Below are 13,438 nucleotides of genomic sequence, written 5' to 3' on the forward strand. Positions count from 1 at the left end.
CAAGTAAAGCTGCCACTGGTACTCACATGGGTGCCAGTTCCAGTCCCAGCCGTTCTACATCCCATCCAGCTTCCTGCTAATGCACTTGGCAAAAAGCAGCAGAAGATAACCAAAGTGCTTGGGCTCCTGAACCCAAAGGGGAAACTCCTTGCATTGGCCTGGTTGTTGGGGTCATTTGGGAAGTGAACCAGCAGCAGATCTCTCTGTCTTTGTGACTTTTTCAAATAAATAATTATTTACAAAAAAAAAGAGATTTATATATAGTTTGTTTTCATAATACAGATTTTCCATGGACTTTCTGAAGACCCCTTGAATATGCTCAGCAAGGTTGCAAGATACAAGATTGTGTATGACATGGGAGCATCCCAAAGTTTAGCATGTACAATAGTAATGAACAAAAATGGAATTAAGAAAACAGTTCCATTTATAGTTGCATTAAAATGAATATCTAGTAATTTAACAAAATAAGGGCAAGACTCACACTAAGAACTATAAAATATAATTGAAATAACTTGAATAAGAGCTAAATAAATGGAAAGACACCACGTGTTCAAGGACTGGAAGACTTTTTACAGTGTTAAGATGACAAGACTCCCTAAACTGATCTACAGATTCCATGCAGTCCTAGCCAAGTCCCAGCTTGCTTCTTTGTAGCAGCTGACAAGCTCATCCAAAAATCCACATGGAAGTACTAGCAGCCAAAAATAGCTAACAGTCAAGAAAGCCAAAAACAGAGCTGGAGGACTCATACTTCTCAATTGAAAAACTACATAGCTGCAGGAATCAAGAGTGTGTGGTACTGGCATTAAGACAGATATATATGAAGGGCACTTTACAGTTTGTGGAAAGGGGATGGCATTTAGCTTAGCAGTTTAGATATTAATCTAGTACTTTGCATTGGAGTACCTGGGTTTGGTTCTTGGTTCCTGGCTCCAGTTTCCTGCTGATGCAGACTTCAGGATGTAGCAGTAATCAAGTTCTTGCCATCCATGTGGGAGACCTGCACCAAGTTCTCCGCTCCTAGCTTAAACCCTTCCTGGTCCCAGCTATTGTGACCATTTGAGCAATAAATCAGCAGTTAGGAACACACTTGGCTGTCTACCTGCCTCTCTCTTCCTCTCCAGTGGGGGGATATATATAGATATTGATAGAGATAGAGTCATATAAATGTAATACTTACATATTATATTACTTTAAAATATTATTTATTTATTTTTAAGTTTTTTTTTTTTTTAATCGGAAAGGCAGATTTACAGAGAGGAAAGAGAAAGATCTTCCAACTGCTGGTTCACTCCTCAAATGGCAGCAAAGGCCAGAGGTGAGCTGATCCAAAGCCAGGAGCCAGGAGCTTTTTTCAGGTCTCCCACACGGGTGCAGGGTCCCAAGGCTTTGGGCCATCCTCGACTGCTTTCCCAGGCCCCAAGCAGAGAGCTGGATGGGAAGTGGGGCATCCAGGGCACAAACTGGCACCTATATGGGATCCCACCATTATCATTTGAAGGAGGAGGATTTAGCCATTGAGCCATTGTACCAGGCCCGAATACAGGGTTTCTTTAGGGGGTTGATAATCAAACTGTTCCAGAAGCAAACACAGGATAGGTGCAAAATCCTGGACTTTACCTTCTAAAAGCATGAATTTTGTGGTATGTAAATTATATCTCAAGAAAAAGAAATGCAAATATGAACTAGGAATAGACACAACCTAGAATGTCACAGACATTATGAGGAGCCAAGGCAGCAGATATTGTATGACTCCATTTCTGTAAAATTCAAAAACAAATTAAAAAAAAAAACCATCCAGGATCATATAGTGTTTAAGGGCATATATGTATCAACTAAATGAGTAAAAATATTCATGAGGCAGATGAACAAAGAGCAGATATGAGAAGGAAGGAAGGAAAATGGAATTGGTGCAAAGTAAATACGGCAAAAACTAACATTCCACAAAAATAAACACAAACTATTATAGCATCCTTTGTGTTTTCTGCAAGAAAAAAGAAAACCACCAACAGCTGGGTTCTGAGAGCAAACATTTGACTCTTTAGCGAGGCTTTGGTTGATGCTTCTCTCTCTCTCACTAAGGTGAGTAAGGAACTGTCCCACCCGTGACCTCCACAGTCCCTAAGAGGCAGAGACGGTCCTGACACTACAGGTGGGATCCAGCAGGTTGTCCAGAGGATGTTTAGTACAGAGGGAGAGCGCACGGGAAGAACCAACATTGGAGCTGAAGCTCAAATTGAGGGCTAACAGAGAGGAGAGGCGGTCTGGACACCCCACCCCTGCTCCCGCCCCTGTTCACCCCAGGCCTGGCCTGGCCCCCGCTGATTCTCTTATCTGCCCACTCCCAGTTGCCTCCCTGCTGGCTGAATGTTGCCACAGACTCCTGGGCCGGCACCCCCTCTGCGGGCATGGGGGAGGGAACAGGTTGAAGCCTGGGCCCAGAGCTTCCAAGTTTCTAGCTCTTGATGGAGGCAGGGCCCTAAGGCACCCCACTCTCTATCCTTTACTCCCTTCCTGAAGTCCCTTGTTCCCCATCAGAAATGAAGAAATGGGTGTGAGTCCAGTGGCCAGACCTTCATCTTAGACATGCCTCAAGCCAAACCTTCCCTTTAAGGACAGATTTTTCCTACCTTGCCCCCAATGTTGCAACTGCTGTTTCTAATAATACCATGATGAGGGTTACCATTTACAGAACACATCATTTATGGTGTGCCAGGCAGGCGCTGTGCTAAATGGTTACATTCAGGGAGCAGAGGGCAGAGCTATGACTTCACCCATTTTTCAGATGAAGCAACTGACGCTCAGAAGGTGGTTTTACCTGGGAACCATAAAGCAAATCAGGGTGAGAACTGAAACAACAACGTAGGGAATTGGGCCAATATCTTCACTTTATTTATTTTGACATCTACTCTTGGTCTGGAAGATGGGGGCAGTTATATATACAGTTCTGCCACAAGGACCTGGTAAGAATGGGATACAATTATGAATGGAGACCACTTAGCTCAGGGCCTGGGGTCAACTGGCAAACCCTGCTTCTGCTATTATTCTGTTAATACTAGTGTGAGTTTTAGTATCAAATCTTGTATTGATGGAGACCAGCACTGTGGTGTAGTGGATTAACCTGTATCAATGGCATCCCATATAGCTGCTGGTTTAAGTCCTGGCTGCTCCACTTATAATCCAGCTCCCTGCTAATGCACCTGGGAAAACAGTAAAAAATAACCCAAATGCATGGCCCCTGGCACCCACGGAAGAGGTCCAGATGGAGTTCCATACTCCTGCCTTCAACTTGGTCCAGCCTCAGCTGTTGCAGTCATTTGGGGAGTGAGCCACTAGTTAGAAGATCTCCCTTTGTCTCCCACCCCACCCCCAACTCTGCCTTTCAAATAAAATAAGTTATTAAAAACATTAGTATTATTGCTGTTAGAATTACAGTAAACTGGGGCTGGTATAATGAGTGGTTCAATAGGCTAAAAACTTCACTTTGGCATTAGCATTCCATATCGGTACCAGTTCATGTTCCGGCTGCTCCACTTTGGATCCAGCACGCTGCCTACGGCCTGGCAAAGCAGTGGAGGATGGCTTAGCCGTTGGGACGCTGTACCATTGTGGGAGACCCAGAAGAATCCCTTGGCTCCCAGCTTCAGATCAGCTGAGCCCTGGCCATTTCAAACATTTGGGAAGTGAACCAACAAATGAAAGATCTCTCTCTACCTCTCCGTCTCTCTATATAAAATCTGCCTTAAAAAAAAAAAGATTTGTTTTATTTTTATTGGAAAGTCAGATATACAGAGAGAAGGAGAGACAGAGAGGAAGATCTTCCATCTGTTGTTTCACTTCCCAAGCAGCCAAAACGGCTGGAGCTGAGTCAATCCATAGCCAGGAGCCAGGAGCCTCTTCCGGGTCTCCCATGCGGGTCCAGGGTCCCAAGACCTTGGGCCATCCTTGACTGCTTTCCCAGGCCACAGTCATGGAGCTGGATGGGAAGTGGAGCTGCCGGGATTAGAACCAGCGCCCATGTGGGATCCTGGGGCGTGCAAGGCGAGGACTTTAGCCACTAGGCTACCACGCTGGGCCCCCCCAATCTGCCTTTCAAATAAATAAATACATAAACCTTTTGGGAAAAAATTAAGCAGTTTTAGAATTGCATTAAATTATATTGGTGTTAGACTGTAATTAGTACTAAATATTAAAATTAGTATCAATATTAACATTAATGCTAGTGTTGCCATTGAGGTTAGCATATTAGCATTAGTGCTACAATTAGTAGTGGCATAAGTTAGAAAGGACCAAATGCTACCTATTATACGCAGTAGGTAATAAACGATTAACAATACTTATCATTCATTGAAATTTCAGATACAAATGAGTTACAATCCCCTACTGTGGCACTAAAATTCATTCGGCCTGCCCAATCAGCCTCCAGAATAGTCACCATTATGACTCCATTTTTATGGATGAGAAACTGAGGCCCAAAGGGGAGAAGAACTCACTCCAAGCTTCCTCAACCAACTGGGCCTAGGGTGGTCTATGAACTAGGGCAGGCTGGCTCCACATCCTTGCCTGAAACCTTGGCTACTTAAGTCGCAATGTTTTTGCCTTCCTTAGTTCTCTCAACTTCTTGCACAGGAGTGCTCAGCATGGGGCGTGGCACAAAGCAGGAGCTCAGTAAGTGGGAAGTTGTGGCCTCTCTCTCTCCTCCCCGAAACTCCCATTTTGCCGGCAAGAACACTGAAGCTCAGTGAGGTACATTACATGAGATGGATGAATGTTATCTGACAGGGCTAGCGAGTGAGCAGCCAGATCCCACTGACTCAAAGCTCTGTCCTTGCCCTCTCAGTGCAGCTTCCTATGCTTCAGGATGCTGGGACCGTGAACTGGGGAGTCTTACTCCCTGCTACATGACACCCAAGTTGGAGAGCTATCGTGTGTGTGTGTGGGGGGGTGATTTTATAGGACAAAAGTGCTCAGAACAGATGAGGCACAGGTTGGGGTGAAATGCCAGTTTTTGTTGTTGACACTTAGGGGAGGCAGGGCAGGAGGAAAGAATGGGGTAGAAACGCATTGACACTGGGGGCTGAGGGCAGGACCCCAAGTCATGTAGATCCACATCAGTTGGCATCCCTCCCCTTGCCTCTCTCCCCCATCTAGCATTTCCCCAGGCTTACCCCAGTCTGCCTGCTGGGGTCTCACAGGCTTCCTCAGACTATCTCGAATCTCGCTGTCTCTGTCCCTCTATCTCATCACCTCTATTTCCCTTCTCAGTCCCTCTACCTGTGTCTTCTCGCAGTTTTTGCCCCTCCTCTTCTTCTTTTTGCCTCTGCATTTTTTTTCCCTATGCCTTCTGCCTCCTTCCGCCTCTCCATTTACCCCTCTGTCACTCTCTGGTCTCCCAATTTCCACCTCTCTCCACTTCTCTCTATTCCTGTCTCTGTCTCTCTGCCTCTCAGTCTCTATCCCCTGCTCTTCCCCACCCTTACCTGCTCAAGGATACAGAGGAACCAGTGCCACCACTGACTTTAATTTCCCGCCTCCAAGGTAGCATGGCGGGCAAGAAGTTGAGGCCACTGTCACTGTCCCTGGGTGGCCCCCCTCCTTGCACCCTGCCCCCCACCCCCAAGACAGCCTGTTACTGTGGCGCCAACAGCCACAGTCGCCACCATCTGATAAGACTTATCTGCTGCCCCAGGGCAGGCCAGAGCTGGCGCAAGCCCCAGTGGGGCACTGAGCAAGTGTGCCCCTGCCTCCTGCTGTCCCTGGTCCTTAGGCTGGGTCTGGCTCATTAAGTAAGGTATCGCATAGACTCTGGCCGAAATCCTGCCACACCTGTGTAAGCCTCATCTTCTTACCTGCAAAATGGGTGCAGTTGTATCCTTCCTCTCCATTCAACCAGGAGCACTCATATGTGAGGGCCCAGCCCAATGCTGTGCAATACACAGTACGAGTTTTACTCACTGAAGAGCCTATGCAAGCATGAAACCGTATCTGCTATTTTCATTTTATCTTGGTTTTTAGCCCATCGTGCTTTGCTGGACACTGAAGTCCATGGGAACCCAAGTCCAGCAAATTCTAAGGATCCATGGGTGGCCAGGTAGGGAGGAGGGCCCCCAGTGCCCAAGAAGTGCCCCACATACAGGGGGTACTCCCCCTCCCCTGAACTGCCCCACCCACTAGGGCATCAGCCACTCCCTGGGGAGGAGGGAGGAGGGGGGAGGGAGAGGGGAGGGAGGGAAGGAGAAGGGAGGGAGGGAGAGAGAGAGGGAGGGAGGGAGAGAGGGAGGGAGGGAGCCTCAAAGGCCAAGGCCAGCCAGGACAGCCTTTGGGATCACACTGAGCTCAGCACATCCCCAAGGCGGCTGAATCCTCTGCACCGAACAGCCCAGGTCAGTCTCAGCCCCCAAACAGCCCCCCAACAAGGCGTACCCTGGCCTGCTCCCCCTAACCTCATGGCTACTCCCTCAACCTACCGCTAGTCCCCCAAGTGCCAGCCACCCCTGAAAGTCCTTCACAGCTCCTCAGACCCTCCTCCGCTGTCTCCCACCCTCATCTCCACCTCATATCTTTCCCTGGAAAGCCCACTTCTCCCTGCCCTGATTCCCATCCCCTCTAAGAAACTGGTTCCTGGATCCCTCAACTGTGCTTCTCCTACCAGTCAGATCAGACTCCTCTGGAGGCCAATTCTGTGTCTCCCCCCTCCCACCGTCTCCAATTATGCCTTTGTCCACCAAATCCTATCTCTGCTCTGAATCTGACTTCCATTCACCGAAACTTGTCTCTGTCTTCCAGAGCTTTCCCCCAAATCTCACTTTTGAAGTTTTTAAGGCTATTTCTGCTCCTGCATCCCTAATTTGTGCCACAATACCCTCATCTCTGCCCAAGCCACCTCTGGTTCTCCCAACCTGCCTTTAACCGTCAACTTTTGCCTTTCAAATGCAATAGCTGTTCTCTCTCTTCTCCCTCATTCTCCCAACCCCTTACCTACCTGCTAAAATGTCTTCAGTGCTCCAAACAGCAAATCTACATCCCCAAAATGTGCTCTGCTAGAACCCTCATAGCTGCCTTCCCCAAATTTCAGCCCTAAAACCCTATCTCCATTCCCCACCTCACCCCGAAACCCTCTATCCCCAAATATTCTTCTACCACAGTTCTGTAATGGTTTCTCAAATTCTTCTTGAACTCCCATAACCCATTTCTAAACTATTGGTCACATTTTGGACTGCCCAAACGCATCTTTGACTCCATACCACTTTCTGCTCCGATGAAAACCTCTAGGCTCCCCTACTTTTCTGTGACCCTTAGATTTGCTCTCCGATCACCAAATTATATATCTAACTTCTGTATCTCTAACTTCACCTCTTAATCCTCAACTTCATCTCTATTTTTCTAACCTCTTCTGAACCCCCGAGTGTTTCTGAACTTCCAAGTTCCTCTAGCCCCCTATTTACTTCCCCTACACTCCATGACTGTACCTCAAACTTCTCTGCCTTAACTCCATGAGACCCTCAAACTCTACCTCTAAACTTCCAAGTTGCATATCGCTCCCCAGACCCTACCTCTCTGTTCCATCAGTCCCGAGACCCTCCCTTGAGGGCCAGGACAGGAGTGTTACCTGGGGTAAGGGGCTGGGAGAGTTGAGGGTGCCGGCTGCTGCCTGTTGCAGTTGGGGTAGCACTTACTCTAGTGGAGCAGCTGATAAGGACTTTCCTATCCCTCAGCCTTGAGATAAACTTTATCTCTGTCCAGAGGGTGATAACTAGATGGGGGGTGAGACTGGGCCCCTGCCATGGGAGGGGTGGGTAACTCTGCACCCACCAAAGAGGGTGGGGGAGGAGGTAGTACAAGTGTAGGGAGATTGTGAATGGCAAGATGACGCTTAAGGGATAAGGGAATAGTAACAGAAAGCAAGAGTTGCCCAGTAAGACAAAGAAAGGAGAAATAGAGATGAGAGCAAGAGAAACAGAAAAACATCAAGAGACATAAAAGGAGACAAGAAACAGAGAGAGCACAAAGAAAAACAAGAACAAGAGAGACAGTAGGCAGCAGAATATAAAACTCAGGAGTAGAGGAGGGAGAGGGCCATGCGTGTAACAGGTACCACCATGCAGAGTCAGAGAGTAACAGAAAATCAAAGACAAGGGTGAACGGGATGGCAACTAGGATGGGGGAGCACACACTGTTTTGAGGAACAGTCTATGGGAACCCTGGGCCCAATCCTCAGGCTGTCTACACCAACCAAGGTCATGGGTGGGGGCTTGCTCCACCTATGTCATTTCACTGAGCAGACAGGGAGACCACAGTCTTGGCAAAGGCCAGGTATCCCAACTCCTCTTTCGAGGATATGTGCGGCAGAATGAGGTTAGAGACATGTGAATAGTAAGACAGGCACAGAAATAAGAAGGAAGGAAACGGGGAAAAGACAACAGGCAGAAAAACACAAAGGTGGAAAGAGGCAGATATTCAGAAAGATGAGTAGATAGGGAAAAACACAAGTAACAGAGAGATAAAGGGAGAGAAGACAGAGAAACACAGGGAGACCATCAGCAAGACAGAGCCAGAAAAAGGAAACCATAGGAAGAGAGGGCAACATGCAGCACAGAAGCATGGAAACATAAAGGAGAAATACAGTGAGACTTCAGGAGGAACCAAGTTGGGGGAGAAAAGGAAACCCAAGGAGAAAGAGAGGTAGAGAGGTGGTGACCCAGAGGCAATTCAGAAGCAAAGAACCACTTCATGGGAGTGTCAGTATCACTCCCTGTGATATAGCAGACAGGGAAACTGAGGCAGGGAGATAAGCTGAAAGGTGCTTGAAAACAGAATCATGGCCACACTTCCACCTGTCACCCTCCTCAGAGGAAGCCAGTGGCCTTGGGGTGATTTCAAAAGTTGGGCGGGGATAGCAGAGATAAGCAGTTGGGGGGGTTACTGACAACCCCCCCAGCAGGGAGGAACTGAGGGGCCCTCTGTCTGCAGGCCCAACAGAGGTGGGGGTGAGGGGAGTCAAGTCGGAAACCATGAGGTTTCTGAGAAAGCCAGAGGGCAAGATGCAACAGATAGGGGTGAAGTGGGGGAGCACAAGAGGGTGAGGCCCAGGTCCTGGGGGTAGTCCAAGGGTTCGAGGGATGCTCATTTTGCACCCCACCTGACCCTCATGAAGACTTTGGAAGGGGGAGAAGATTGGGGGCAGGGAAAAATACAAAGAGGAAGTGGAGAAGAGAAGATGAGGAAAGGGAGGAAGGCATGAGCAAAAACACAGGGGAAAGACGGGTGAAGAAACAGGAGGGGAAGAAAAGGGAATAGAGTGGGGTGGGAGAAGTAGAGCAGATGAAGAGATGGGAAGGAGGGTGCTGAGGTACATGGAAAAGAAGGTGAAAGAAGGGGACAGGGAAGGGGTTAAGGAGGGAGAGGAAAAGGGCAAGGAGAAAAGCTGATGGGAAAATAGGTAAAGGAAGAGGGAGCAGAGCATGGGAGAAATGGAAAGGAAGAGGAGGAGGAAGGAGGTGGTTAAGAGGAAGGAAAAGAACGAGAAGAAAGGAAGCAGAGGAGAGTAGAGGTGGAGGGAGCAAAGAGGAAAGACAAATGGGCACATGCCCAAAAAAGTAAAGTGGGGGATTAGGAAGTGTGAGGATGTAGTGAGACACTAGACTAGGGAGGGAGGAGAAGGAAGGTAACAGGAAGCGCAGAGAGAAATAGAGAAGGTGTTGCAGGAGGATTCTTGTGTCTGACACTTCTTTCTGTCCTCACAGGGACGAGCCCAGAGGCCCCATGGAGTTCCCCGGCCTGGGAGCCCTGGGAACCTCAGAGCCTCTGCCCCAGTTTGTAGATCCTGCTTTAGTGTCCTCAACACCAGAGTCGGGCACCTTCTTCACCTCTGGGCCAGATAGCTTGGATGCGGCAGCCTCCTCCTCCAGCCCAAGCACAGCCACTGCTGCAGCTGCTGCACTGGCTTACTACAGGGATGCCGAAGCCTACCGACACTCCCCAGGTACCACCCCTGGCTTCAGCTGGATACTGCTAGGGTTGCCATGAACACCTGTAGCTAGGTCAGACTCCCACTTGGAGGACACTATAGAGATGGCTATAAGCTCCTCATGAGCATATGTCCCTAGTCCAGACTTGGGAATTCCGAAGCTTCTCAACCTGTCACACTGAGAAGCAATAGGAAAGGTATACCGTGGTTGCCCTACTGGTCCAGGATTGTGGTATTCCAAATCTCAACAGTCACCTTCAAAGTCCATTATGATGTGCTTTGAGGTTACTGCAGTTGCCATATGACCAGTGGGGCTCAAGATACAGGAATTCCCCCAACAGCTAGCAGCTCTTGTAACGACCTGTAGAATAGTTGGAAACTGGGCTACCATGTTGGGGCTGTTGGGTGACACTGCACCTTGAAAATGAGTTGACCACAGACACTATTTTTTCTTCTTTCTTTCCCATCCTTGGCCCCTGACAGTCTTTCAGGTGTATCCACTGCTCAACTGTATGGAGGGGATCCCAGGGGGCTCACCATATGCTGGCTGGGCCTATGGCAAGCCAGGGCTCTATCCTGCTTCAACCGTGTGCCCCACCCGAGAGGACTCCCCTCCCCAGGCCACAGAAGATCCAGATGGGAAAGGCAGCACCAGCTTTCTGGAGACCTTGAAGACAGAGCGGCTGAGTCCAGATCTCCTGACCCTAGGGCCTGCACTGCCTTCATCTCTCCCTGTCCCTGTCTCCAGCAATGCATATGGGGGCCCTGATTTTTCAACTACCTTCTTTTCTCCAACTGGGAGCCCTCTCAATTCAGCAGCCTATTCTTCACCCAAGCTTCGTGGAACGCTGCCCCTGCCTCCCTGTGGTGAGGGTCTCAAAAAAGGGACAGGGGAGGTTGAGGTGGAAGGGGGTAGCTAAGCAAACTTGAGTTGAACCTAGTTTCTTTCCCCCTCCCCTCTATTCACTCCTACCAGAGGCCAGGGAATGTGTGAACTGCGGAGCAACAGCTACCCCACTGTGGCGGAGGGATAGGACAGGCCACTACCTGTGCAATGCCTGTGGCCTCTACCATAAGATGAATGGCCAGAACAGGCCCCTCATCCGGCCCAAGAAGCGCCTGGTAAGACCCCAGATCCACTTCACTTTATCCCAGAGCAACATCCTCACCCTGTGCAGAAACCCATATCCCTGCTATGGTTTGGGAACCTCTGTCTTCATGCTTGAGGGAAACTACTGCCTCCACCCTGCATAGGAGGCTCTGTCCTAACCACATGGGGACTCTTGTCCTCATCCTTTGTTTTCATGCCTGGCTTCATGCTCAAATCACCTAGGGATACTTCAGACACACCAGAGTCTGGCTCCCTCCCCCAAGACCTGCTGACTTAGTTGGATCAGAGGGCTGCCTGGACATCAAGATTTTTTTTAACTCCCCAAGTGATTCTGAGAAGTGGCCGAAGTGTAGCCCCGTCACAACATAAAAAAAACAAACAAAAACAAAACAAAACTGTCTCACCTTATATAGGAATCCTTGACTTCAATCCAGTCCTTACCCCTTGGGCCCTCTGACAGGCCCTCTAAGTCCCACACCCCCATTTCTATCTCCCTGGGTACTGATCTCACAGCCTCTCTTCTCTTAGATTGTCAGCAAACGGGCAGGTACTCAGTGCACCAACTGCCAGACAACCACCACAACACTGTGGCGAAGAAATGCCAGCGGAGACCCTGTGTGCAATGCCTGCGGCCTCTACTACAAGCTACACCAGGTGTTGCCTTGTCCCCCAGAGCCAAGCTCCTGCAGCCCATGTCATGTTCTCCCTCCCCACTCAGCTGCTGCTTTACCCCATCCTCCTCTTCCCCTCAACCCTTCCTCTTCTCTTCCCCCTTTCTTTCTCTTCCTTCCCCTTCCGGTTCACCTTTTTTTCTTGCTTCCCTTTCTCCTTCCTCTTTCCTCTACTCTACTCCTCCCTTCCCTATTTTTCTTCCTTCCTTCACCTCCTTCCTCTCATTTCTTTTCTTTTTTTTCCAAAGATTTATTTTTATTACAAAGTCAGATATACAGAGAAGAGGAGAGACAGAGAGGAAGATCTTCCATCTGATGATTCACTCCCCAAGCGGCCGCAACGGCCGTAGCTGAGCCAATCCAAAGCCAGGAGCCTCTTCCGGGTCTCCCAGGTGGGTGCAGGGTCCCAAGGCCGTCCTTGACTGCTTTCCCAGGCCACAGTCAGGGAGCTGGATGGGAAGTGGAGCTGCCAGGATTAGAAGCAGCGCCCATGTGGGATCCTGGTGTGTGCAAGGCGAGGACTTTAGCCGTTACGCTATCATGACAGGCCTTTTCCTCTGGTTTCTACTACTCCCTCTTTCCTTTCCTCATCCCGTCTCCTTCTTTCTTCCCTTTGCCCCACCTCCAGTCTGACTGCCAGTATCCTGCCCCAGACGTTGGGCAGCAATTATCAGCCTTGAAAGGTTTAACAAGGATTTACCAAAGATTTCTTAGAATGACATCTGCCATCCCCACAGGGCAACCCCTAGTCCCTGAACCAATGAATTCCCTAACCTTTTTTTTTTTCTTGTTTTCGATTCTGAATTCCCTATTCTTACAGAAAAAGAGATGGGTGGGTCCCTGGTCCAGATGTAGACAGGCAAAGAACTAGAGCTGGGAAATACCCATGACCTCTTTTGGCAGGTGAACCGACCACTGACCATGCGAAAAGATGGAATCCAAACCCGGAACCGCAAGGCATCTGGAAAAGGGAAAAAGAAGCGGGGATCCAGTCTGGGAGGTGCAGGAGCAGCTGAAGGACCAGCTGGTGGCTTCATGGTGGTGGCTGGGGGCAGCAGTAGTGGAAATTGTGGAGAGGCAGCTTCCGGCTTAGCCCTGGGCCCTCCAGGTACCGCCCATCTCTACCAAGGCCTAGGTCCCGTGGTACTGTCAGGGCCTGTTAGCCACCTTATGCCTTTCCCCGGACCGCTGCTGGGATCGCCCTCAGGCTCCTTCCCCACGGGGCCCATGCCTCCTACCACCAGCACTACTGTGGTGGCTCCACTCAGCTCGTGATGGCATGGAGTATGGCCTCCAGGGCTAGAGGTGGGGCCCTCTTCTTGCAGTCAGAAATCTGTCAATTTGTACAACTCAGCCCTCTGGGCCTGACACTCCTTGGTCTAGACCACCAAAGCTTTTGTAAAATAAAATGACCGAAGTCTTGAAATTAGGGAGTGTGTCTCTGTGTGTGTCTGAATAAATAGCAGTGTCAGGCAGGACATGTAGCAGTGTCTGTGTTCTCTGACGTCAGAACGTGATTGCAATATATACTTCTGTGAACCTGGGTGAGAGAATGTGTGTGATACTTCCTTAACGAGGGAATGACGTGCCATTGTAACAGATTACCTGGAACTGCGAGGTAGTGTCTGAGTGGTTCCATAAGTCCCACTGAGAAATGGCGTGTGACCATGATGGGTTAGGGGAGTGGCA

The 13,438-nt window shown here is 49.3% G+C and overlaps 1 protein-coding gene across 1 annotated transcript; it reads left to right on the forward strand.

Annotated features, from left to right (window-relative positions):
• Positions 1-6,276: 6,276 nt before the first annotated feature.
• GATA1 (GATA binding protein 1) lies at positions 6,277-13,178 on the forward strand. The gene is made up of 6 exons (XM_004587923.2): positions 6,277-6,383; positions 9,744-9,982; positions 10,451-10,834; positions 10,944-11,089; positions 11,607-11,732; positions 12,653-13,178. The coding sequence occupies exons 2-6, from the start codon at positions 9,763-9,765 to the stop codon at positions 13,022-13,024; spliced, it is 1,248 nt and encodes a 415-aa protein (XP_004587980.2). The 5' UTR covers positions 6,277-6,383; positions 9,744-9,762; the 3' UTR covers positions 13,025-13,178.
• The last annotated feature ends 260 nt before the right edge of the window (positions 13,179-13,438 follow it).

This window comes from Ochotona princeps, chromosome X (assembly GCF_030435755.1).
Source record: "Ochotona princeps isolate mOchPri1 chromosome X, mOchPri1.hap1, whole genome shotgun sequence".
NCBI classification, from domain to species: Eukaryota; Metazoa; Chordata; class Mammalia; order Lagomorpha; family Ochotonidae; genus Ochotona; species Ochotona princeps.